Consider the following 25,950-nt stretch of genomic DNA (forward strand, 5'->3'; position numbering starts at 1 on the left):
GTCGGTTCAAGATGAGCAGGAATCCTGGCTTCTGAACACCTTTTTGTTGCAGTGCTGTGACTCTGAATGTCATTTTAAAATGTCTAATACAAAATAATTTAAGGCCTGAAAGAAATATCACGTAATAAAAAGCCACCAAGGCAACCTATGTTTTAATTCATGACATTTAACTTCAAACTGTCCTGGGAAAACCACGGATTTTCGCAGCCCATAAAACTTCTTCAGTTCATCTGAATAAAATCTAAATCACTGATGTTCAGGATACACGATTTTCTTTGGAAAATCAATTAATGAGATATGCTGCTTTTTATGCGATTTTAATTTAGTAATTAGATCATTTGCATTATTCAGAAAACTTTAAACCAGACTCTTCTCCTTCTTACTTGTCTTAAACTTCCACATTATTTTAGGAACCTAAAGTTACATTTGCCGTATGCAGGCTACTGAAGTAAATAATTTTCTCTGGCTGCATACAAAGAAAGCTAAATAAAGGTAATGTGAACTGTTATATTTAAAAAAACAAAAGATGAGTTTAATGCTCATAATAGTCAAAGGAAACAGGTGAGAGCAGTCTGGCAGCTTCAAATAGATTTAGCCAATAAGCACTTTATTATCATAGATTGTAGGATATTAGAATCACGTTACTCTCATCGCACTGAATAAGTCCAACGCCGCTGATTATCAGTTGGTACATAAATACAAAGTCCACAAAGTTTCTGTCCTTCACTTTGTAATGCATGAAAAAGTGAACTATTAATGGATTTTCCTGCATTTTGGATGTTGAAGCATTTTCAAAACATTTCTAAAAGCTGCCCTCAGTAATGGAGCGGTCAGTGTAGGAAGTCCATTAGAGACCTTTAGGGTCTTGAGGAGTTGGAGAGGTCAAACTGTGTGACCTCACCAGAAGCTGTGTGTGTGTGTGTGTGTGTACTGCTCTGAAATATGACTATACTTGATTCAGTTCTATTGGCTGATATTGACGGCTGAAGGACTGAAATAGACCCTCAAACTGTGTATTTTATGTCTTTGGACGTGTAAGTTATCCACAGACAAACACAGAGTAAGATATCGGAACAGTATTTCTGCTCTAAAGACACATGAAATCAACATAACTAATACAGTGACACTGAAGTATGCAGGTGATGGTGAATCAGCTGCTTTTTTCCTGCGTGCGTGTGGAAAATCTTGATCTGCATGATAACACACACACACACACACACACAGTGTGTATCCACGCTAAGTGCTCGCAGCTGTATTGGTTTGAATCTCGGCATGAAACAGCTCGGCAGTGTTGTTCTTGACTCGTGCTGTCCTGAAGATTAACAGTGTTCCCTCAGTCGACAGACAAGTCGTAGAGATTGATGGCTGTTTTCCTTGTGGCTCGCTGTGTTTGCAAGACCCGCGTGTTGTTTCTTAGTGGACTAATGGACTGAGTGGCTCTGTGGGGTTTTGTGTGTGTGTGTTCATGTGTGTGTGCATAAGGAAGAGACTGAAAGAAAGAATGATGGACAGAAAGACAAAGGCAGGGACAGTGTGTGTGATGACTGGTACCACTGTAGTGTGTGTGTGGAGTGTGTGTGCTGTGCCTGTGTGTTTACAGCTACTTGCATATTTATGTAATAATGGGGGAATAACTTCTTATGAGGAGACCATATCATGACTTCTGATTAATGATCAGTCTGTCAGGTACTTGTATTTGATCAATAGCTTGGTGTATAAAATGTCAGAAAACAGTTCAAAGAGCCCAATGTGGAATTTTCCACTTTGAAAAATGATTTGAAACAGCAAATTCTTACATTCGAGAAGCTAGAACCTCAGAATATTTGGCTTTTTTGCTTATCAGACTTGTTGGCAATTAATTTTTTGTGAGTCGTTTGATTGGCTAATCTCTGATCACATGACTACGACTGACCCCTGTGTTCCCTTTATAGTTTTCATTCATTGGTCATCCAGTGTTTTCTCATCGTGACAGATGTGTAGAGATGTAGTGTTGGCGCGTGTGTGTCTGAGGGCGTGTATCGGTTTGGGACTCATGTACTGCTTGTTCAGGGTGTAGTGAAGCAGGATAGAGTCGGGGGGGGGGGTTGAAAAGTGGACATTTCAATCACCACAATCCCCAATACACACACACACACACACACACACACACACACACACACACGTACACACACACACACAGACCTCCAGCCATTTGGTTTGAGACTGATTCCCTGTGACAGCCTAAATATTTGGCTGCGTCCGGGCACCAAGGTAAATGCACCCCACAAGAATGTTTTTACAGGGCAAGAGAGAGGGAGAGAGAGTGGGGGAGAGAGAGAGAGAGGGGGGAGGAGGAGGAGGAGGAGGGTAATTTGGACAGAGATAAAGGAGAAATTGAGAGAACACACAGAAAGAAAGAAGCTTCATATAAGTTGCGGTTTGTGTGTCACTGTGATCTGCATGGAGCAAATGTTTGTTGTCAGCAGCAAACCTCATCATATATAGTCAGTTAGTGTTTTATCCAGATGACAAAAACATGTGATGAATGACAATATAATAAAATACGTAAAAAGAAAAATGTCAAACATTCAGTGGTTTATTCTGTTTTAACACAACAGCTTGATAATCTTCAGGTGTTGATCAGCTGGAACAACCAATATGAAGATGCCACCGTGGACTCTGTATCTGTAAAATAACTGCCTGTTGCAGCTCTACATGCATGTCAGGATGAACTACTCTTTTAATGCTGAACCTTTAAATATATCCTGTCCCATGAAAACCCCTTTTTTACTGCTATTTTGATGAGAGCGTTTCTTTCTGTGTGCACAGAGGCCTCCGCTGTCTGGCTCTGGGACATTCATTGATTAACTGTTGAAGATCAAAAGGAACAGGATATATCAGTTATACCGGGGGATGGATTTTCCATTTAAAAAGAGGGGGAAAACATTTTTTGGTCATCATTATTGTCAAAGATGTAGGCCTGGGAATTTTTCTCTGTGTGGCTTGGCGGAGAAACTGTCATCCTCCTCACTGTCGCTTCGCTTTCTCTTCTGGGTCGAAAATCTAGGCCCCATATTTCCTTTCTTTTGTCTCATATTGGAAAATTAATAAAGCTATCTTCAAAGGTCTTCTCTGAGCTCTGCAGAGGCTGCGGTAATCCGCGATGATGAAGCATTTAAACACACACACACACACACACACACACACACACACACACACACGCGTCCAGAGAAAAGACCTAATCTCGTACAGGTGTACACACACTTACATGCACGGAAACACACGCGGAGCGACGAGGTCATGAATGACCCGAGGAATGCAGGGGTCAAATCTTTAAAGACCTGGCTGATAGAGGGGATGTATAGGATCAAAGGGGAGAGTGAGGGGGGAGAGAGGGAGGGAGGGAGAGATGGAGGGAATGTACAGGATCAAAGAGAAAAAGAAGGGAGGAGTGAAATGATGGGAGGATGAGTGGAGGAGTGAGAGCGGTGGTGTAGGCCAGGGGGGGAGAAAAGTTGAAGAATATGTGCTGAGGGGGAGTTGGAAAGAGGAACTTGAGGAGGGAAAAGGGGGAGACAGGGGAGGAGGTAGAGGTAGCATAGAAGGACAAAGTGTAGAAACAATATAGATAACTCAAAGTGACAGGTGTGTGTGTGTCTGTGTGTTTAAATGGTGGGCTTCAGCCAGAAAGTGAAAGCTCACTTGTGCAGTGGTGAAAGATTTATGTATGTGCAGTGTGTGTGTGTGTGTGTGTGTGTGTGTGTGTGTGTGTGTGTGTGGGGAGTGTCAGTGAATACCTGCTGAGTGAAGCTGTGGCCATTCATTGCAGCTGCAGTAGCCATTAGCAACTCTGGACAGTAATTTATTTATAAATATAATATAAATCTTTTATATATAAATCTTTTTTCACCATTGTTGGCACCCAGGGTCCAATAGGAAGCATTTCCCACCACTGAGAACAAGATTTTTGATTTCTAGAGAGCACTGATCTTGCATTGGATTTATTGAAAAAAACTAAATCCTGTGCTCTGGTTAGCAGTTGGAGAATACTCTGCTATAAATGTCTTCTGAAGTATTTCAAGTAGTCACCACACTTGTAGGCTTTAAGTGTCACAGCGATGAAAAACTGTCAAGATATCAATAGAAACTCCTCAAACCACTTGTGCAGCAGAATCAGCCTCTCCACGGTTTATCTTTATGTCCAGTGTGCTTCAAGTACTCGGTTTCACTTCTTAGCTAAATACAGTTTCCTGCTGTAAATCTGAGCCGACCACAGCTGCTGTCCTCCGATTTTCAGTGGAATATTCAAGAAAAGCAGAAAACAAGGAAGCAGGCCATCAGCCTGGCCTCAGCAGGTGTAGGATCTGATGTTACTTTATACCTACTAGTGCAGCGTTCAGTTCAGTTTTCAAGTGAACGGCCAAAAAAGCAGCTTATATGTCAGAAGTGTCCGTCGTTCTCAAACGCTCCGACCAGACGGAGGTACTGATACTTTGGTACAGATCAAAATGTGTCTGTAGCGCAGAGTCATTACCGAAAGTATCAAAGCATCAAGTGTCATCCTATACATTGATCTGGAAGCTGCTGATTTCATTCAGAATGTCGATAATTTTCTTTAGACATCACTGATGAGACTTTTGTGAAACCAGAAAACTTTTAACTTTTGTAATTTGTAACTTTAGAATTTATTGGTTTGTCCTCCTGACATGGTGGAGTTACCTTTTCATACAAAAGCAGGAAAAAGTAAAAGACTTTCTGCAGTTTAAAGTGAACCATACAGTCAAATAAGCAGGTGTTGGTGTGTAAATGTAGGAGTGTCCTTCAGATAGTTAGACCTGCTGCATTAACATGCATCTTTTTTTCACCTATTCAAAAGTCTAAATGCAGCTTTAAATACAGGTGTGGATGAGTGTTATAGTCCGACGTGTCCTCGGCTACTCAGCTGACGTCTTCTGCTCAAATGGAAGGTATTCCAATATTTAACTTACTATCAGAACTAAAAGACGTTAACATAACTCCCACAATCTGTGCCCTACTGTGCATTACAGAAATATTTGGTGACCCCCATTAATCAGCGGACAGACGCTGTGATATTGTGGCACCAAGCACAGACACACAGACTTTTAGGAGGGAGCTAGATGGATTTTTTTTAAAATGTTTAAACGTTTTAAGTAAAATGTTCACACTCATTTATAAATGTTTGTACAAATGATGTATGTGTTTATTTGCATATAGATCCAATCACAAGCGGCCGTGTTTTAATGCCAGGTGTAAACAGACGCACTCAGAGCTGTCCGCTGACAGTCAGATCACCCAGGATGCTATTTAATGTAAAGTCTGAACAGCTCCACAGACTCAGAGTCTCCGTTCAGTTAAACCCTTTCAGGCCTGATAGGTCTTGTTTTAAGGCTGACTGCTCCAACTAACATTTCACAGATAACGTTGCTCATAAGTAACTCAGAATCCCGATCTCAGCCTGTTTCTGTCTGCCTTCATCTCTGTCTGTGCTCTCCTCCTCTGAGATTTCACCGATAGCATCAGTACTGAGAGTCCATTCCCCTCATTATCTCTCTTTTTCTTTCTGTCTTATTGGTTCGGCTCTTGTGTTTCTTTCTCTGCTGACTCTCTGGTAGAAATCATAGACTGCTCTGGTCTCTTACCTGTGTGTGTGTGTGTGTGTGTGTGTGTGTGTGTGTGTGTGTTTGTGTGTGAGACAGAGAGAGAGAGAGAGAGAGAGAGAGAGAGTTGTGTTACTCTGATAACATCAGGGAGTCAGGAGGAAACAGAGGAGCTGTTGGAAGTCTTCATTTGTACTTGGGAGATGGCCAAGGCTCATTGAATTGGCTGCAAGTGTGCTGTGTGTGTGTGTGCGTGTGTGTGTGTGCGTGCAAAGAAACAAGAAACAAGCGCTTCAAAGTGGCCTGTCCACACCAATGACAAATCATGTGCTCACACTGCCACACACACACACACACACACACACACACACACACCCAGAGCACGATAGCTGCGTGCAGGCACACACGTGCTCCTCTTTAGTTTCTTATCAAAGTTCAATTGGAAACGAAGTTACTGAAACACTCCAGTGACACGAACAATCAGAACAGCATCAATTAGCCGGAGGCTTTACCATACAAGGAGTTTATCTCTGTGCTTACGGGCTGCTCACATTTCAGCACGTTCGTACAGTGACAGGACCGCACATGTGGTTTATATACACTTTACATTTATATACAGGCAGAATGTGTTGGTGACATATTGTTGCTGAGATTAAATACCTCAGCACGTCTTATCTATACTTATTATGTCTATGGTGAATACGGCGGCAGGGTAAAGAAATATTCTGGAGTTGAAACTGAAAAGTAGTGTTTTAACATTGCAGGCTGCTGCGAGTTTTAAGGCAAACTAGGTGGAATTAATTAGACCGAAAACTTAAAAAACCAAATAGTTCAAATGTCATCACACTTTTTTTCACACCCTAAATCTAAACTATGCTGCCAAATTGATGTTCTGCTCATTTACGGCGCCTGCTCTGCCTCAGGCGGGTGACAAGCTGGAAGGTGACCCCTTGAATGTCTCCTTGTGACGATGGACCAGACTACATGATGTCAGCTCGATAATGGAGCAGGAATTAGTGCTGGGCAAGACAGTTGCTCATTTTGTGGCATGTGTGTGATAGTGAAAGACAACTGATGCAGTGATCCCTGACACTGACAGATGAGACGCAGCACACGACTGTCAAAGTAATCCAAAGAGGAGCGGTTGTTGTCCGTTAAACAGCGACGTCAGCGCTTCCTTCCTGCAAACATTTTGCCATCTTTAGTCTAGCTCCCAAAAGATATCATTTCCCATCCAGATCAATTCCCCACTTTGCTGCTTTTTGACTGATTTCAAACATCACTGCATCACTGCTGCAGTTCCACCGTGTAGTTGCAGGGGTTCAGTGTGTTTTTGTGGGACTCTTCTCACTTGCAAACTGATACTTGGCTCTAGTGTGCAGCCAAAATTGCCGGTGTCTTTTGTTTGTTATCAGAGTTTTCATCATGATTTTTCTGACTTCTGGAAAGAAATCTACCGTTTCATAAATGCAATTAATGTAACCTCTCCTCAAAGATACTCCACTAAGCATGTTGGCCACTTTTCTTGCAAATCCTAAGCTAAGCCAACACACTTCAGAGCAGGAGCACAGAGGGTTTTTTTTCAGCCGAGCTGAACACTCCAATTCTCCACATGTGGGAATCTGACTGTGATGATGTTTGCTCTGGATGCACACACCCACCCCACTCCATCTCAGCAAGAGGGGGCATTACCATGACAAAGGACAATTATTGACTTTCATTGGCTCCGCTTGCTTTGATATCAGCAAGGGGTGTGTCTGTGTGTCTGTGTGTGTGTGTGTGTGTGCTGGGGGGGGGGCTGCAGTGGAGGAGAAGAAGAAATAGGGGGACCTGATGAAAGGAGCCGAGTGGGAAAATGCACCCACTGACCCAGAGTGCACTAACAGAAGAGGAGGATCACAGCGGAAAGAAAGAAATCATTCATTAAGGTTTTCTTTCTTTCACTCCTCTTTCTGCTCCTGTTTTCTGTATCCTTCCTCACTTTCTTGCTTGTCTTTTCTTCCTGTCTATCTCTTTCCTTCCCTAAATCTCCCCCCTTTTTTTTTTTTTTTTAACTCTCTTTCTTTTTATCTGGCTATGACTGATCCCCCCCCTCTCTCCCCTCCCTCCCTCGTCCTCCTCCCTTCACAGCCATAATTTAAGGGGCTGAAAGGCACGGCGAGCGGAGAAAGAGGAGAAGAGGGAGCTGAGAAAAAGGGAGACCCTGCAGATGAGGGCCTTCCTTCACGGACGTGGCACAGATGTGAGGGTGTTTTTGTGAAATGAGTCGGGGAGGGGCGGCGATAGGCTAATTTGCGTGGCATAAAGACGGGGCCCTTTTCATATGCAGAGCGCCACTTTGATGCGCGGCCGATGAAAGCTGGAGGGAGCGCAGAGGAGAGGAGAAGAGAGGGTGACGGAGGGGTTCTTTGTCCCCTGACAAGAAGGCATCTGCTCCACGCTGCCCTCCTCTCCTCCTCTCCTCGGCTACACCAAGGCTCCCACAATGGGCCAGCCGAGAGAGAAAAGTGTCATCAGAGCACCTTAGAAAACAGAACATGAAAAAAAAACAGCCGCTTGGGTTGGCCTGGTTGGCGTACGGGTATGCATATCAATACAGAATTCATTTGCCAAAGATCTTAACACACACACACACACACACACACACACACACACACACCGACGAATACGCACACGGTGGCACCCTGAATGTAAAAACATGCAGACATACTGTAGACACATTAACACAGTTCCACAGCTGACAGAACACATCTTCACTTTGACTGATGTTCCCATTGAGAAACAAATAAACCATACAAACTTTCCTCCTTTATGGGAAACAACATCAATGGTCCTGCAGGGTGGAAGGTGTGCATGTGTGTGTGTGTGGTGGAGAGATCAGAGGGGGACCATATGCTGAGGTGTGTGTGTGTCCGTGTGTGTGTGTGTGTGTGTGTGTGCATGTATGCATATGTGTGTCCCTGTGGTAGTGATCATAGGCGGCAGGCTCACCAGGGCCCTCTCACCAAACACTGCCTGATTTCACGCCCGCACAATAGCTGAATTTCTGCAGCAGAGCAGAGAAGGTTTTTGGCAGGAAAAACTGAAACTGTCTCCTTTGCTGCAATACAGTAGTTAGTCTGGTAAGGTTTAATCTTTTACTCAGTTAACTTACTTATTATTGTTGAGAATTTCTTTCCGTCCATGTGTGTGTCATCCCAGTATTGTGACTGTTTCCCTTGAGCTACATGTGATATTGGTGGACTTTAGCCTTTAGACTCCAGACTTTAGCTGAAGGCATCCTTGTGTTTGAATATTTATGTTTGGCATCTGTGATCAGCTGAAAAAGATGAAGCAAATCCTCCTCTAGTTCTGAAATTGAAGCACTGAATCACTTGAGATTTTAAGAGGTATAGATCTGAACAGGCAACATTATGCATTGACAATCCTGTAGTTTAATTAATTGTAATCAGAGTAGCTCATCATACTGTGTTGTGCTGATGCTGATGTTCTGTTGCATCAATACTTTCAACCATGCCCCTCCGTCAGGGTACAGGTATATGGATCAATAACTCATCATTGTGTCCTTCTAGGTGATCTTTGCCCTGAACCAGACGTTATTACAGCAGGAGTCTCTGAGGGCAGGAAGCCTACAGGTGCCCTACACCACCGAAGACCTCATCAGGCACTACAACTGTGGAGATCTCAACTCCATCATCTTCAATCACGACACCTCGCAGGTCAGCCTTATCTCATCTTATTGTGTCTTATCTCGTCTGATAGAGCGGTGGACTTTAACTACTTTCTCTCTAGTTAATAAGCCAAGAGTCATTTTGACCCCTTGACCCCCCGGAGTGTCCCACTGACATGACCCTTGACCTTTTACCTTCACCCCTGACCCCCTGATTGACCTCTCAACCCCCACATCTGCACCCTCCTCTCTACCATTGCCAATTTAGTTCTGTCCTTTTGCTCTTCCCTCCATCATCCATGTCATGTCTTTCTCTCTATTATTTGCTATTCTTCTGTCTTGCATCTTTGTCTAGTAGCCTTGCATTCACTCTTTTGACTTGTTTTTTTTTTTTTTTAAATCAGTCGATATTGTAATTTGGCAGGAAACAAATTCAGAGAAATGTGTTTTTAGGATTTCTGCTCAGAAAACACATGAAGATCTTTCTTCTTCTTTACATTTTCATGGCTTGACTGAAACTTTAGGTCCCCAACTTCAATAACGTGACGCTGCCACCCAGCGAGCAGGTGACTGCCCAGGAAATAGACAGCTACTTCCGCCAGGAGCTCATCTACAAGAGGAATGAGAGGATGGGGAGGAGGGTCAAGGCGCTGCTGGAGGAACACCCTGACAAGAGCTTCTTCTTCGCCTTTGGAGCAGGTTGGTGTTACCATAAAGCAATGCAACTGGGTAAAGAAACAAAGTGCAGGATCTCTGTGATATTAAAGCAACAACTTCACAGAAGCTCCAGTTTCATACTGAAATGTCAGACACTTAGGTCTTTATTAGTCTCTACTTGTGTGTTCGTACATCAAAGCACTCTATGAGATTATTTTTATCCCTACGACATAATGACTTAAATTCCTCTTTTTGTTTGGAGAGCACTTCTGCCAAGGAGGTAGAGGGCGTCTTAGTCTGAGCAGCTTAACAAACTCATGTAGAGAAAGAGAAAACAAAGGCAACTTCCCAGCTGATCAGAGAGGTAGAACTCACTAATCAGCTTTCTCAATCTTACCGGAGAGGCAGTACAGCTCAGTTCAGATAGAGAAATATAACATATAACACAGGTAGTTGGGTTATTAAAAGAAAATCCACAATCTGATGTTCTGTCATTTAGAATTTCACATTTTTTCCATGAAGTTCGTTATGATAAATTGACATTTTTCTGTTCCCACTCTCATTGTTTGTTGACTCTGTTTGGTAAACGGGTGTACATGAAAGACTGAGCTAAACTAAACTAAACTAAACTAAACTAAGCTGTTGATCTATAGCTTTCACAAAATAAAACAGAGCTGTGTCTGAAGCAGAGGCTCATTAAAACATCCTTTTATCAGCTCAGGACTGACCAGAAACAGACATCTGGTTTGATTCCTTTCACATAGTTTCAGACATGTCAGTTCAATACTTAAAATTCCTGTATAACTACACAGCGACCTCATAAGTAACACCCGTCTGATAAGAGACTTGACTTAAAACAGGGAGGATAAAAAGACCAGATAACAGCAAAGAAGATTCCACAAAGTTGCCTGCTTAACCAGGGATGCCTCTATGTGTGTGTGTGTGTGTGTGTGTGTGTGTGTGTGTTCATGCTTCTTGGTTGGTCGATGTGTATCTAAGGCAGACAGTCTTTGTCCTGTGGGAGTCTTATTGGCCTGTTTGGTCTCTGGTTGTTGAGTCAAAGCATTGTTCACACCTGATAAAGAAGACGAAGCAATTTTTTTAATCATTTACTTTGGTGTGTTTTCAGTCTAGATAAAGTTAGTTAACAGTTGTATGTCATGCAAACATTTAACCTTTACCACACAAAACAGTGCCATACATCAGAAATATGCCACATAAGAAAAATATCAACCATAACACTTTAGTGTCCAAGTCCAAGAATAAAAATGTTTAAAAGATGCATGTAAGTGTCAGTGACATCTATGAAAATAATGAACATTATGATTTAATTTAAGGTATATGTACACTGTTGCCCATAAAGTTGGAATAATTGTTGAATAATTTAGTTAAAGCCTGAATACACCGTTTGCAAAGGTTCATTGTGGTTTACGTTTCACTGTGATATGTTTGGAAGAGTTTGATCAATAAAGTTGAGAAGAATAAGTCACATTGTCACAATCATTTCATGAGAAGAGGTGAAAAACATTTTATTCCAACTTTATGGGCAGCAGTGTGTAAATGTTTAGTTCATCATGCCCTGAAATGGCGCGGTATGGACCTTTACTTAAAGTGGATTTATCATCACTGGAACCATATATGCCTTAACAAAGTTTATGATAGCTAAACAGTGGAGGGCACATACACTTTGGAAAGAATCTGTTCACCCGAAATTTGATTTAGTTCATTACGTGTGAATATGTGTGGAGGAGAGATTTTAGTGCCACCAATTTCACCGTCACATTTTCCTTGTGATGGCATCGCCAGAAACATCCCGAATCCAAAGTTTCTTCGGTTATTTGGAAGCAGAAACGCAGCGAACTTTGAGCAGGGAGAGAGGCCTTCACAGTCTGTTGGTCTCTGAGCTGGCAGGAAACAGCTGAGGAAAAGCAGACACACACACACACACACACGCCTGAGCACTAACAAGGAGTACATTTCACGGCATGTCCCAAAGGAGGTGCCTTTACAAGGGCTTGGTCTAAAAAGGTGTGTGCCTCAGTGTGTATTTGTGTGTGTGTGTGTGTGTGTGTGTGTGTGAGAGCTGGTGAGTGAAAGTGATATGGGCAATCAGCCCAGAAGCACTAGTCTTAGACATACGGAGGGCAGGTTGGGTCGGCATGTACAAGGAAGGGGATGGGGCACATTAAGGTGCATGCATGAACACACACACACACACACACACACACATATACACATATACACATGCACAGTCCCCAGCCCCCAAGCCATAACCAAGTCAGAGCTGGGTGAAATGTGTCCTTAATTATCCCTGGAGGGGTCAGAGAACACACACACACACACACACACACATGCATGCACACACACACTACAATGGTGCCCATTATGTTGGCGTACTCAACTTCCTTGTTACAATCAGGTGTGAGACCAGTTTCTGGGTCTGTAGAAAAGGACGTCCCGACAGATTCAGGATGTGATTATTGTCTCCTCTGTGTTTCTGGAGCTAAGAATGTATTTGATAAACGTCACGTGATGCGCCGCCGTGACCAGAGACTTGGAAAGAACTGAGCAAGCTTTGGATAAATCATGACGACTTGAAATTCATCCAGACTTGACTTCAAATTGGATTCAGAGGAATTAGCGTCGTACTTTTTGAAAGAGTAACAACATATTCAGCATATTTCTCTTCCCGAGTAATGATCCCATTAGCCTGTCGGGGTCGGTCTGCAGATTCCTGACTGACCTATGTGGAAAATTGCTGAGGCTTTTTATTTTTCCCTGTAATAAGCTTTACTGTCACAACAAGTTAACACAAGAGTTTGTACGTGATAATTTATTATCGTGTACCTGTCAAACTGCCTGGTTGGATGCAGATTGTGCCTTGCCAAAGGAAAGTGAAGATATCCCAAGAGTAATGCAGAGAAACGTTTGTGTGATTTAGTGTTTGTGGACGCCTTGTTCGTGTTTGTTTGTCAGGATGATGACAGGAAGCAATGAAGAAGTATATTGGAACAACCTTTAATCCCAAAAGGCAAATACTGTAAACACCATCGAAAGACCTTCATATAAACATGGTAATGATCCTGCATTAGTTTTTTAATGAAATATATTAACATCTTTTTAAATGCTGATGCGGTAAAGCATCATCAGATCATCAGTTGAATAACTTTTTAATGCCACATGAAGCAGAAATGTTACAAAATCATAACTCAAAGAAGCTGAACTCCACAATTAGGCAGCAAAAAAAAGACAGCGTCGTCTTAAAAGTGAAACAGCGGGGGAGAAAATTGGTAAATTAGCTTTTTTTCATCGTTATCTGTGTCTGGGGAGAAGAAATATTTAGTGATATTTTGTGGGTTTGGAAATTGTTTATGGAGAAAGCACTAATGGTTGACAGTCACATTCTGCCAAACCAGAGCTAACGTTTTCTAACCCTAAATGATTTCTCATGTGCTCACAGCGCACGCACACACACACACACACACACACACACACACACACACACACACACACACACACACACACACACACACACACTGTCTGTCTTGGCCCGGCTTGGGGAGAACACCAAGAAGTTTCATTTGTCAAGAGTCAATTACAGGAAATTGTTTTAGAGGATTTTCAGTTAAATCAAGTATTCAATTAGTCAATTAAGTCTTGTAACTACAAGACAAGTAAGTAAGTAGAAAAATAAAAATACAGATACAGATATAGATTCTTCGGTCGTGTCCAAAGTCATTAGAATGAGACCTGTGACCATCCGGCCCTCGCTGTTGGACAAACGTTGGTCACGGTGGTGGTCAGGGAGTCAACAAGTCAACAAACAGAAGTGGTCACTGGTCGACTCTGTGTCCGTCTAAGATGTCGGTCTTCATCTCACCAAGTGTTCTTGTCCAGACTGCATTTTTCTGAGTAACCAGGCATGAGCAAAAAGAAAGAGAGAGACTGGATGATGCTACCCACACACCCACAACGACCACTCAACAGTTTGTTTGATAAGAAGGGGGCGTTGTGGGATGATTCATGAAAAAGAAAAAACCTTAACATGTAACACAAAGTTCCCCATCGTGTCGTTTGTGTCACTTTTTCTGACTCACTTGCAGTAAATGCAGTAAATGATCCAAAACAGAGGTCAGAAGGGTGATAGAACCATTGCCTGAACCTTTACTGACATCCATATCCAGAGTGTAGTGAATAAACAGGCTCTGACAATAGTTTGGGAATTTGGCAGGCTTTCAGTGATATGCTTATTTTTGTTAGGCAACATTACTCCAAAACTAGCTTACTGGCTGGAGTAGTGTTTTTGACAGATAAGATTTGCCAGTTCTTACACTCGGTCAGGACGCGCTTGAATGTCAGCAGGCCTGCAGTATTTTCAGATGAGTAACTTAGATAGGAGTCAACATAGAGCGCTCCAGTTGTATCCCCGAGGGTAGAAATATTGAGGTTTTTTCGATGTATAGCTAAGCTGCTGCCCCGTCTCACCCTGCTTTGAGTTCAGGGTATTGTCATGCCTCGCTTTACTTTACTGTACTGTAAGTAAATACCGCCTAGAAATTTGTCTTTTCCCCCCATGTGTTTGTCTGAAATACCACGGCCATCACTCAGCCTAAATGATGATGTTGAAAAAGCGCCACATGTTCGGACAGACATATGGAAGTGGTTATTGCTCCGCTCCATAGGTACAGTAACCCAATCCATGTATACAATCTGAACCCCTGTTCCCTTTATAATCTCTGCCATACCCTGGCACTCTCGACTTTAATAAAATGATGTGTTTACATATCGCTGAAGGCTGAGGGCTCCGTTTCTGTCGGCTCTCACTAATTCTTGTCTTTTTTTCCAGGCTGAACTTGAATGCATCCGTGTTTCAGTCTCTGTCCCAAGCTGCTTAGCACATCATGATTCCCCCCAAACTCTGCTCCCAAACCACAAATTTAAATATTTGTGGCGGTGTAATTGCCAGTGTGGTTGACAGGCTCTAACGGTTACTGTACTTTGAAATGTTTGACTCTTTTCACAGACAATTAAGGTTTGCCGTCGGATCTTTTGCTATTTAGGTTGGTAGGGCCGCGCTGAAGTGAATACCCCTCGGTTAGTGTGCTGTTTAGTGCGCGGGTAGGCTGTAATAAATGGATGGCTTGGCCCGTGAGCTGCGGCTCATGACAGAGGTTGACATGAACTAATAACTCACACAGAGCACCTTGACTTGTCAGTATGTGGGTAGCCCTCACTTAATACACTCTACTTACACTGAAGTTAAAGAGTCAGCACTGTGTGTGGACGGAGCCAAATCTGTAATAATAAAGAAGGAATATGAATCAATGACTGTTAAAAGGTGGTCATTTCATCTTGAGCATTTTATTCTCTATGTCATCTGCAAATAAGGACATATAAATGAGACAAAAGAGCAATCAAAGGCTGAAACAGGAGTCTTTTAAGTTTTCACTTCCTGCATCTTACTGTGATTTAGATTTCAGTGACTGTGGCAAAAACATAAAACATGTGCAAAACTCTCCAACCAAAGTGAAGCTTGTTGCCACAAAATACTGTGTATCGTCATTACAAACTCATGTTTTGCAGCCAGACTTTGCTAAAACTCACAGAGCCTTGTTTTGAATGATAGTGGGGATCTCTCATGTGTCTAAAATGATGCACAAGACATCTAGAACATTTCTATTATACAGATTGAGTGGTGGAGTCATAAAATCCTTTAATGTAAACATCATACAGCTTCAACGAAGAGTCAGAACAAACTAATGCAGAATATAAAGTTCATGATACGGTCAAACACTATGGAATACAGTGATAAAGTGCTTTAACTACCCTTGTGTGTGTCATAATTTAGACTCAGAGTTGCAGCTGATTCACTGGACATTCCTCTTCACACTCTGTACTGACTCCTCAGGCCAAACGTTACATATACCTGGCTCAATTCCTCCAGAGTGTTTTCACACTGAGTTCCCCACCACTGCGGCTGCTGCCCTCTTTTCACTTGTTTTTCCTTCCCCACATGGTGTGAAAGTCAAAAACGTGGTGCTTTTTTCGCAGCACCTCACCCTCATAAACAGCCAGTTTACAACTGTTTGGGGCAGTCGCTGACATGAATACACACATGTCATACAGCACTATTAAAATCCAGACCAGACCCACCACACACTGGGTTGGGAAGCGGGCAGGCGGGGGCGAAGTGTCTGCCAAGCCTGGATTAAGTCCTGGATTTAAGTTTGAATGACACCTTTATGCTACAACTTTTATTTAAAAGGTTCTCAGTTTTTAAAGTTACGTCTCACAGGATTCATTTCTGCTGGAATAGAAAGTGTTTTGCTCAGTTTGTGGGTGTGTTTTTTTGCTGTTTTGTGATCAGCAAGACAGAATTGTCTGCTTTAGATGCGTGCGTCATTTCTTGTGAATCTCTTGTGCATGCGAGGGCCGTTTGAATCCAGCAACAGAGTTTTTGTTTTGCATGTTGCGTCACAGTTGAACACAGTTTTTTGTTTTTTACACTTGTTTTTAAATATATTATTATTATATTATTATATCTGTGTGTGTGTGTGTGTGTGTGTGTGTGTGTGTGTGTGGACCTTTGTCTTGATCTTCTTCCTCCTCAGAAGTGTAATAGTACCTTCAAAGTTTATAGTCCAGAAAACAGCCCAGATAAATATGAAAAACATTTACCCAGATGGATGTTAACACGTCAGGAGCATCTGTAATGCATCATGTGGTACATCTCAGGCTCTTCTTTAATGGGAGGATAAACCTGTCAGCCCTGCTGAGTAACTAACTCGCTGTTAAGCTGCTGAGTGAAGAGCGCCTAAATATATACATTTTGTTGCACTCATCAGGTCAAAGTCCTCACTCTCTGTACTTGAAAGACATATTTCATATAGCCCACACTTCTCTCCCAGTCACAGCAGCCAACGCTTGTCACAACAGCCTGTTGTGATTTATTGAAAGAGTTGAACTCCTCACCCCTGACCCCATTCAAACCCAGCAGTATTTCCTCATGCACCTGGAACGGGCTCTTAACATGCCTGCCCAGGGGCTAAACCTTCATTTGGACAAGAAATACCTCACTCCTATATGAAAGGGAAAGGGAGAGGAAAATTATATATGTAGCTAGCGAGCAGCAGTGCATCTATTGATGATTCCGAGAGGGAATCGTTGTGAAGGAGCTGTCCCTTTTCATTTTGGGGCTAAAAGATGAAGGAGAGCAACACGCTGCCCAGAGGGGATGGAGATACGAAGAGACAAGAGGAAAACATGACTTGCGGCTTCCTCTCTCACCGTGGAGTTATTGAATACTTTTTTGTTTCACTCGAGTGGAGAGTTTTCTGCTTCACTGTATGAATGAGCCTGTGTTGTTGGCCTCCACAGCGTATGTGCTTTGTCACACGAGCTGTGTGAGTCCATGCTGGATCCATTCGTAGTTATACGTCCAAACCTCAAATTCTTGAGTCATCTTGGTGAGAGCGACAGTCCGAGAACAATTTCTTATGATTTAGGCTTCCTGGGCCAGTGTCTTAATAGATATGGAGATTGTTGTAACTGAGTTTCCTTTTTCAGTTTAGATAAAATTCGAATGCACACTTGATCATTTTCTCAAACCTCTTCTTAGTGTTGTGTGAAAAGGTCTTGGGCATGAAAAACATTATTTTTATGAGTTTATGAGGACGAAACACAAAGAAAAATGCTCTTTGTGATGATGTTCTTGTTTATAGTTATTGATGTGACTATTTTATATCTTTTATTATGTATTTTATTCCGTTTTTATCTGTCTGTTTATCTGTGTGTGCTATTTTTTAAAGAATCCCATTGGTCCTAAACCCTAAAAGAAATCTGGCAAATGAAAGAAAAATGAAGCTTTGTGAAAATTGTATGATGCCATTTTCCCACCAGTGATGCAATAATAACAAAATACGCCTGCGGATTTAACACAGACAGATTCAGTTTTAATTAACTCATGTTGAAATTACCGTAGTAGGTTCAGTAACTTCTGTTTTACGTCATGAAAGATCTGGAGCAAATGAGAGATTGTAATCATAAAAACACAAATTTCTGTTTTTGTTGAGGCTGTTTCAGATGCTTTAGTAGGTGCAGATGTAAAAGTTGGCCATGTTTCGTTGTGACGCCCAAGTGTTTGCAGAAGCCTTTCAGGAAAACTGAGCCCACGGTTCTGTCCACAACTGGGATGAACAGATGTTTGGTAATTAACCGAGAGACTGACTAGGTGTCATAGTAACACATTCTGGCAGAAAAAAGGCTTTGACGGTGACGTAGGCAGCGATGGAGTGAGATAAGGCAGCCGAAAACAGAGCCTGTGTGAATTTCCAAGCCTCAGTCCTGTGGATCTGCTCTTGGTTAGAACCTAGACCCAAAGCACAGATGATACACAGACCCCATTTGACATCTACAAGATCTCTTGCAGATTATTCAAACTAAATAGGCACAAAATTGCACTCCAAGCCACATGTTTTAGATGGAAGCTCTGTGAGAATACATCTGGGAAAAACTCTGAAGTGGAATTCCTTTTTAAAAAAAAGTGAGCGGGCATCCCACTCCCCTCTGTGCTCTTCTCCTGGACGGAGACGGAGACGGAGACAGAACACCTGCTGGTTGAATGAGCTGGATGATTACAACTGAATCAACAGCTGATCTTTCAGCTCTGTGTTCATCACAACCTTTTTCATGTGTGACCCCTTCAAACGAAGCTTTGTCTTCTCGCTGCCCCTCATCAACAGATGGCGTTACAGTATGTTTATATATTATGTTTATTTTGGGCCTAAAGATGTAATATTGTCCAATATGAAAGCAGAAAAAAAATATGAAGAAAAAATAAAGAGAATTGTGTTCAGAATTGATCAGATACACAAATATGCTCTCCCGTCCTATTAATCATCTCATAACCCGTCACACATTAATCTATCTTGAATTCCATTTTGCAAACCAGTGGTTAAATAGACTCACTTGTACTGTATTTAAAGTTAGAAAAACACTCAAACAAGTAGATTGGTGAGAAAGGATAATGACATCATCTCGCATAATACTGCTGGAATAAGAAATAATAGTAGATTTCTAAGTGGTAATAGGAAATTACAGAAGAAAATAATTACAATTATTACAATCCCTTATCATACAATTATAATAAGTACAAATTGAGGATTTCTTTAGAATTCCACTGCAATATTGTACTTTTTACTCCACTACATTTATTTGACTTATTATTTGGCCTTACACACATATGATCCTTTTATACGGTACTTTTATGGTCTACATGAAAAACTATTTTCATTCATCCTGACTTCAGGTGGGCAGGCACCCCCCGCCCCCCTCTCCCTTATAAAATGCTTATAAAATCAATATACGCATGCTTTTACAGTAAGAATATTCTGTGAGACAGTATTTATAAGTAAATCGAGACATTCAGTAGAAGGGACATTCATAGTTGGCAGTGCTCAGGTTTACTTTGTCAAAACTGCTCACTTGTACAGAATTTCCTTACTTTGATCACTCTTTCATACGACCACAGTGAATGAGCTGGTGTGTGTTCAAGCGCCATAATTACTTGGCAGAAAAAGCAGAGCTGAGGACTGCACAGAGAGGGAGTGTAGACACTGTTGCAGCCTGACAGATGTAATCCCTAACACGGCTCCAAAGTGCTGTGTGCCACCACAAAGTTTGAGTGAGGGTTTATTTAAAAAACAACCTCGCACCACAGGCCTCTTATGTGCTCTGTTTCTCATTTATTCTCAGCATAAATTCAAAGCTGAAGTTGCTCAGCACGATTTCCAGAAAACTTGACAATTTAGCCGTTTTTACTCGACACGATGCGACATAATTCATACGAAAGAAAAATACCAAGAGCAAGACAACGAAACCCAAATGTGGGCACGCTTAATGATCCGTCTTTTTAATTTTCCTAAGGGGACACGGAGCTGCAGCAAATCGTCCATTTTGCATTTTTACTCATGAATCTTTCTTTGTAAGCTAAACAAACCGCCTCTCCCATCATCCCTGTCACATTCCCCCAAATATTATCCGTAATAGATTTCGCTCAGATGCCTTTTAACAGGTCATCAGTCTTAAGCATTTGTCTGGAGCAGTGACATTAGTCCTAGAAGCCTTTAGATGTGTGCGCTGCGAGTTAATAAATTAGCTCAGATAAACAACAGGTGATATGTGAAAGTTACGGATGAGGTGAAAGTGAAGAAAGCCACGACTCACGTTTCCTGTGCTACAGTAAAAACTACTGTATGTTTAAAGTTTTCTGATGTAGGATTTTCAGAGATGAGGAGTTCACGTCTCGCTCACCTCAGTTTGTTCACTTTAGAGATTAACATTTTCTACGCCCACTTTTTAGCTTCAGATAAAGAGAGTCAGCCGTAGAATGACTTGGACGCCTACATGCCAAACTAAGGCACCACTTCAAGCAGCGCCGGCTCCACTCCTGTTTTGTATAGCAGACTTTACATGGGCACCATGTCAAGATACAGTCTACATCGTCTCAATAGAGAAGTGTTTAAACCCTAAACTGAAGGCCTCGCGGGATGCTCTTATCCTCAGCTATCACAGTCTGCCATCTGACGACTCAACATTCCTGTGTCGTTTTGCATGCCTTTTCCTTTTGTCTCTATTCCCGCTTTTCTTTCCATGTTAAATTCAGCAATTGACATCAGTGCTCATTCTGCTCCTTCGTCTCTGAATTGTCTTTTTTCTGTTGTCTGTTGTTTTTGCATCTGCTCGTCTCTCCGATTCTCTCCTCTGCCCTCCGTGTCTCCTTCGACAGGCTGTGGCTGTTTCTGAATGGTGATCCGTATCAGTTTTTGAATAAAAGGAACGGCCGTACGTCTCACTGAGGGAGACTGAAAGAGATGTTTTGGTGGCGGTTGGGGTGTTAGCATCTTTGGCTTGACTTAAGAAAGGTTTATTTCATGGAACAGATGCGTGTATGTGCCTTCGGCTTGTTGTTTTGTGTCTTTCAAACTCACACAGCCATATCACAGCTGTCTTCTGTCACAGCCTTCACCCTTCAGAACCAGATCCTGGAGGAAAACCATTAAGAACCTGTGCGTTAAGAATACGGCGACTTTCAAGACGTGGCAATAACTAAAATGCCGATTTTAAAATGGTCATAACAGATTTTATTACGCCTGATTGTTTGTCACATTTCAAAACAATAGTACAACAATTGTCTCGATATATTTCTTTCTGCAATTTATTAAAAATGAGGCAGCATTTGATGCATTTTCCGTTGTTCCAGGCTTCAGTATAAGACAGAAAGAAATCACATCTGCTGACAGTTGTTCACAGTTGTTGAACAGAGCGTCAGTAGAACTCAAATAAAGACAGATACGCCTCAACACATGATGCACAAAAATGTGATTCAAGTTTCAGGAATCACCAGCCTTTCATCAAGCTTGTTTTTTTTTATGGTAACATAACTTTTTTTTATCCACCATGCAGAGATAAGCTGAGAAAACTCACTCAGCAGTACTGATGTGGGGCTGTGATTTAAAAATACATTTTCAAAAATGAATTTCATGTAAACAGACTCGTTTTATTTCTCACATTTTCTGTTGTGTTTGTGTTTTAACTTTTTATAGCTGCCGTCATTTGTCTTCTTTCTGGTGGCTTTATACTTTATTAAATTGACAAAGGGACATGTCAGACTTACAGCTACGTGTGTGCTGAAGAACAGATAGCAGGACAGTTTAAAGGGTCTGTCTAAATCTAGAGCTTATTTATGTAACCTGTTATTTATCGTAATGTCTCTCAGTTGGTTTCAGTTCACCACTTTGGTCCATAACAAAATAGCTCAGTGGAATACCATGAAGTCCTGTGCAGGCGTTCATGGTGGCCAGATTGCAGACACTACAAATAGTTTTAATCTAAGATCTGTTGTCGATGTAGATGTGAAATATTCATTGAGTTTGACATACGTTTGAAGGAAATTATGACATCATCTTCAGAAACAAGGCCTGTATGGTAGATCATTAAAGACGGAGCAGCAGAAGCACTAAAACAACATGTGCATGTTTAATTTGGCTCAGTCAGAGCTTCCCCCAAACTGGAGTCCTCTGGTTCAGTGTCGATCTGTGTTTTTTTTAATATAAGTGGGTTTAATCATATGCAGTGTATGATTTATTTCTATGAGGTTGAGTGCAGACGAAGGAGAACTGAGAGATGCAACAGATTAGAGCTTAAATTTAATACGCTGCAGGTTTCGGGCTGGTTTGAACCAATGGCAGCGCAAGATGTTAGTGCTTTTTTGCCACTCTAGCTGAATTTGTGGGCTTGTATGCAGGCACATTTAACCAAACGTGTCTTGGTTTTGGTTACTGACTGTCTCTCCTATGCTATTATATTAAGAGTATCCTTATCCTGCAGGGAATTTGGATCAAAATGACAACATATAGTTTCAAAGTAACTTCATAGTAAATTGATTCCAGGCAAAAACATTCATTTTATAAACTATTTTCCAGGGCCTATCCAGTGGTAAAGAATCTTGGTGCCTGCTAGGATGAATATTATATTTACATTAAGAAACTCTTGGGTCTCAACACCACAAGTTGGCTTCGGTACTTGAATTATAAAAGTTTCACTTAAAAAAACAGCATTAAATACTGCTGTCCAGTAATTGAATTGTGGTTCAGATCTCTTTGCATAAAACACTCAGCGCCTCTCTGATGCATTCCTGTCTTGTCGCCTTCTGACATTTGAAGCCACGATAGCAATGCGGCGCTGGGGAGGCCAGTGTGGGTTTTCCCCGTAGCTTCGCCCCTTTGGCCCAGACTGAAAATATCTTAACAACTATGTGATGGATTGCCGTGAAATTTGGACAGACGGTCATGATCCAGAGAAGATGAACCCTACTGTCATTGGTGATTTCCTAGTTTTTCCTCTTGTGCTGCCATGAGGTTGACGTTTCGGTTTGTAAGTCAAATGTCTCTGCAGCAATTAGATGGATTTAAACTAAATTTGCCTCAGATAAAGATGGATGAATCCCAGTGACTTTGTTATCTGGTGCCGCCAGCAGGTCAAAGCTTTCCCTTATCCAGTGAAATATCTCGACATTCACGAGATGGACTGCCATGCAGATATTCATGGTTCCCAGACAAAGTTTCCGAATAACTTTGTTGATCCACTGAACCATCGTCAGGTCAAAAACACTTTGGTTTATAAGCAAATATCTGCAGAACTAACGGCATTCTCACCACAGGTACTGGAATATACTGTTTATCTGTAATTCAGTTTTGCAAATGTTAGCATGCAAACACTAAATTAAGATAATGATCGATGAATGAATGATAAATAAAATACAGTGCGGTCAACTGAATGGGTTTTTTATTTTTGACCACAACAAAGACAGTTCAGTACAGATTGATAAACTCTATTAGAGTGCTGCCACATGTAATTATTCTCAAAGAGCATGAGAGTATTTAATCATTTTGTGTTTGTTGTGAGACTCTTGCCAACTGTGTCTTGTTCTTTTCAAACAAATTGCACTTGACTGATAATAGATGAGGTTTAAATGTAATACAGGGATGAATTGACTGTCCATCACAGACATGAAACAGCATGATTTAACCAGGGATAAGAAGAAGTGCAATGTAAGCAGACCCTGCATCTCCAGACACTTGATATATGTGTTAATATAGAACTGGCATTGTTTGCAAAACACCAGGATGACTGTGTGATCTTTATGCCAGCGGATAACCAATAATTTTCCTGTTATTTTTCTTTGACATGACTGTCACTCGCATCTCCTTGACTGTTAAAGGCACTGAGGTTTTCCTCGACTATAAAGCAGCCAAAACTGTGATTTTCCACTAAAATCTTTGGCTGCTTAGTACTTCCACTGCCCTAGAAATGTCAAATCCTAAAATTCAGTCCATTATTTAGTTTTGACAATAGTACGAATAGCTTACACTCACTTTTTGATAGCTTTCTTTCTGCCTGTGTGTAATTTCTGCACAATTCATGTTCCTGAAACCTTTGTAGTGTCAAATATGTACACAAGAACAGAAAGCCTGTGGAACCGGCCAATTAAAAGGTAATTTCAAGACAGGAGTATATGGTTTTATGTCATTGTCTATAAAAGTTACTCCCAGGAAGTAACAAACTAAAACATGCATACTACAGACTAAAGAACGTACCAGGCAACTCACTGTGATCTTCGGCAGTAAAAGGCTTAATTCAGCTCTTGGTATTAGTGATTACGGGCTGCCGGGGCCAGCCGACTAGCAGGGAACATGTGCACATAAACAGCTAGCAGAGGCTATATGGGCCAGAATGGCCTCCGTGCTGCCTGTAGCGTTTGTTTATCCAACATGCTGTAATGTTATGAGAAGTGCTGCTTGGGCCCTGGACACAAGTTGTAATGTAAATATTGATGTGTATGGAAAAGGAACGCTATTTAAGGCTTACCATATGTTCTAATAATTTGAGCCGCTGATTGTAGAGCCTGGATGTCTTTTTAAGGACGGAGCACAGGTGTGCAGGGAGGTTTCAGTCCAGTGAAATACAAAGATATTTTTCGGAAAGATAGATGCATTTTTCTGTGTTTTTCCCAGCTCACAAGTCCATTTCCTATAAACAGTCTTTCAAATTCAGTATTATTTAGTGGAGACAATAATACAATAATCAGTGTGGTTACAGGCAGGACAGCAGGAATGAGTGGCAGGTGTCTCACTATAATAGAAGATCGACATGAAAACATACAGTAAACGTAAGCAATTACATGGTGGGATACAGAAGTAGCATCTTTTGGCTTCAAAAATCTCCAAAAATGACATTTTTACTCAACTACTGTGCTTTAGCAAATAGTGCTAGATTATATTTCTAACAGCATAACAAGGAAATACTTGTGTCAAATGTTCAGTATCTGCAAAATGTTTGTGGTCAGCACAGTTCCTTTGTAAGGAAACGATGGTTATGTCATGTCAACTTAAAGGACTTTTTTAATATTAACAAAAGCTGCAATCTTTCCTTGACCAAATGTTTTTGGAGCCACAAGCAACCAACCAACAACATGTGGGATGTGGAGCCCAGTCTTCCTTCTGAGCACTTCTTCTGTGCTGTAATTTATCTATTTGATAAAAATGAGTAGTGTACAAACCTGTTAAACACAAACCCTGTCATTGGAGCCACGAAGAGACTCTGAGTGATGTTTAAACCAGTGTTTTTTAGTGCTGTGTTGCATCATATCCAATATATAAATAATCATCTCCTCAAAATTCATACTCGTTCAGCATTGATAACAAACTATGTCGCCTGACATTTTTATATGTTGTTAAAGAAGCTGTCACATCATAGAAACGTTCCATAAACATACAAAAACTCTGTACATTTCTAAAACCATGACATGAGCTAATGTGTGAGCCTCTAACTCAGTGTTTCTCCGTATGAGTGTCACTGCATATAGAGAGTCAGCTGTGAATGAGAGCTTTCAGGTCTGTCCCTGGTCTTTATCTCTACCATCTCAGCTCTCTCAGCGCTGCTGGAAAGACATACAGTCTACGTATTGTGCATTGATGTACATATTTTTGGCCCATTTCGTAGATTTAAAATGCATGAAATTGGCCTGAATAAATAATCTGGAAAATAAATGTCAGATGTCACAGATGTCACTCCAGAAGTGTGCTTCTTAAACTGTGGGTTGGGCCCTAACATGGGCTGCAGGCCTGTTTCCAGGAGGATCTTAAACGAATATTCCTACACTGTTTCTTATGTTAGGAACCTAAAGCAACACTGACACAGTTTTCCGCCTAAAAGATAATAATCTCCTGATCAGAACAATTGGAATAAACTCACTGCAGTGACATAGTGGAGAATAATTATATTTACGAATTATAGAAATGATAAAAGAACAAAAATTAAAACTGTACAGAGAACGAGACGACCAATAACCAGAAAAACTGATTGTGTTTCTGTGAGTCAACATGTTAAACCGAGCTGTGCAACAGAAACATCTGTGAAACCAGCATGGAGGAACCAGTCTTAATACAGCGCAGAAGATCACTATGA

At 41.4% G+C, this 25,950-nt stretch overlaps 1 protein-coding gene across 1 annotated transcript in view; it reads left to right on the forward strand.

The window, feature by feature from the left end:
• Positions 1-25,950, forward strand: part of trabd2a (TraB domain containing 2A) — a 51,403-nt gene that overhangs the window by 15,705 nt on the left and 9,748 nt on the right. Inside the window, exons 3-4 of the mRNA XM_070850935.1 lie at positions 9,170-9,316; positions 9,792-9,966. Coding sequence (XP_070707036.1) covers positions 9,170-9,316; positions 9,792-9,966 — 322 coding nt within the window. The remainder of the gene's footprint in view (positions 1-9,169; positions 9,317-9,791; positions 9,967-25,950) is intronic.

Source organism: Pempheris klunzingeri, chromosome 19, assembly GCF_042242105.1.
Source record: "Pempheris klunzingeri isolate RE-2024b chromosome 19, fPemKlu1.hap1, whole genome shotgun sequence".
NCBI lineage: Eukaryota > Metazoa > Chordata > Actinopteri > Acropomatiformes > Pempheridae > Pempheris > Pempheris klunzingeri.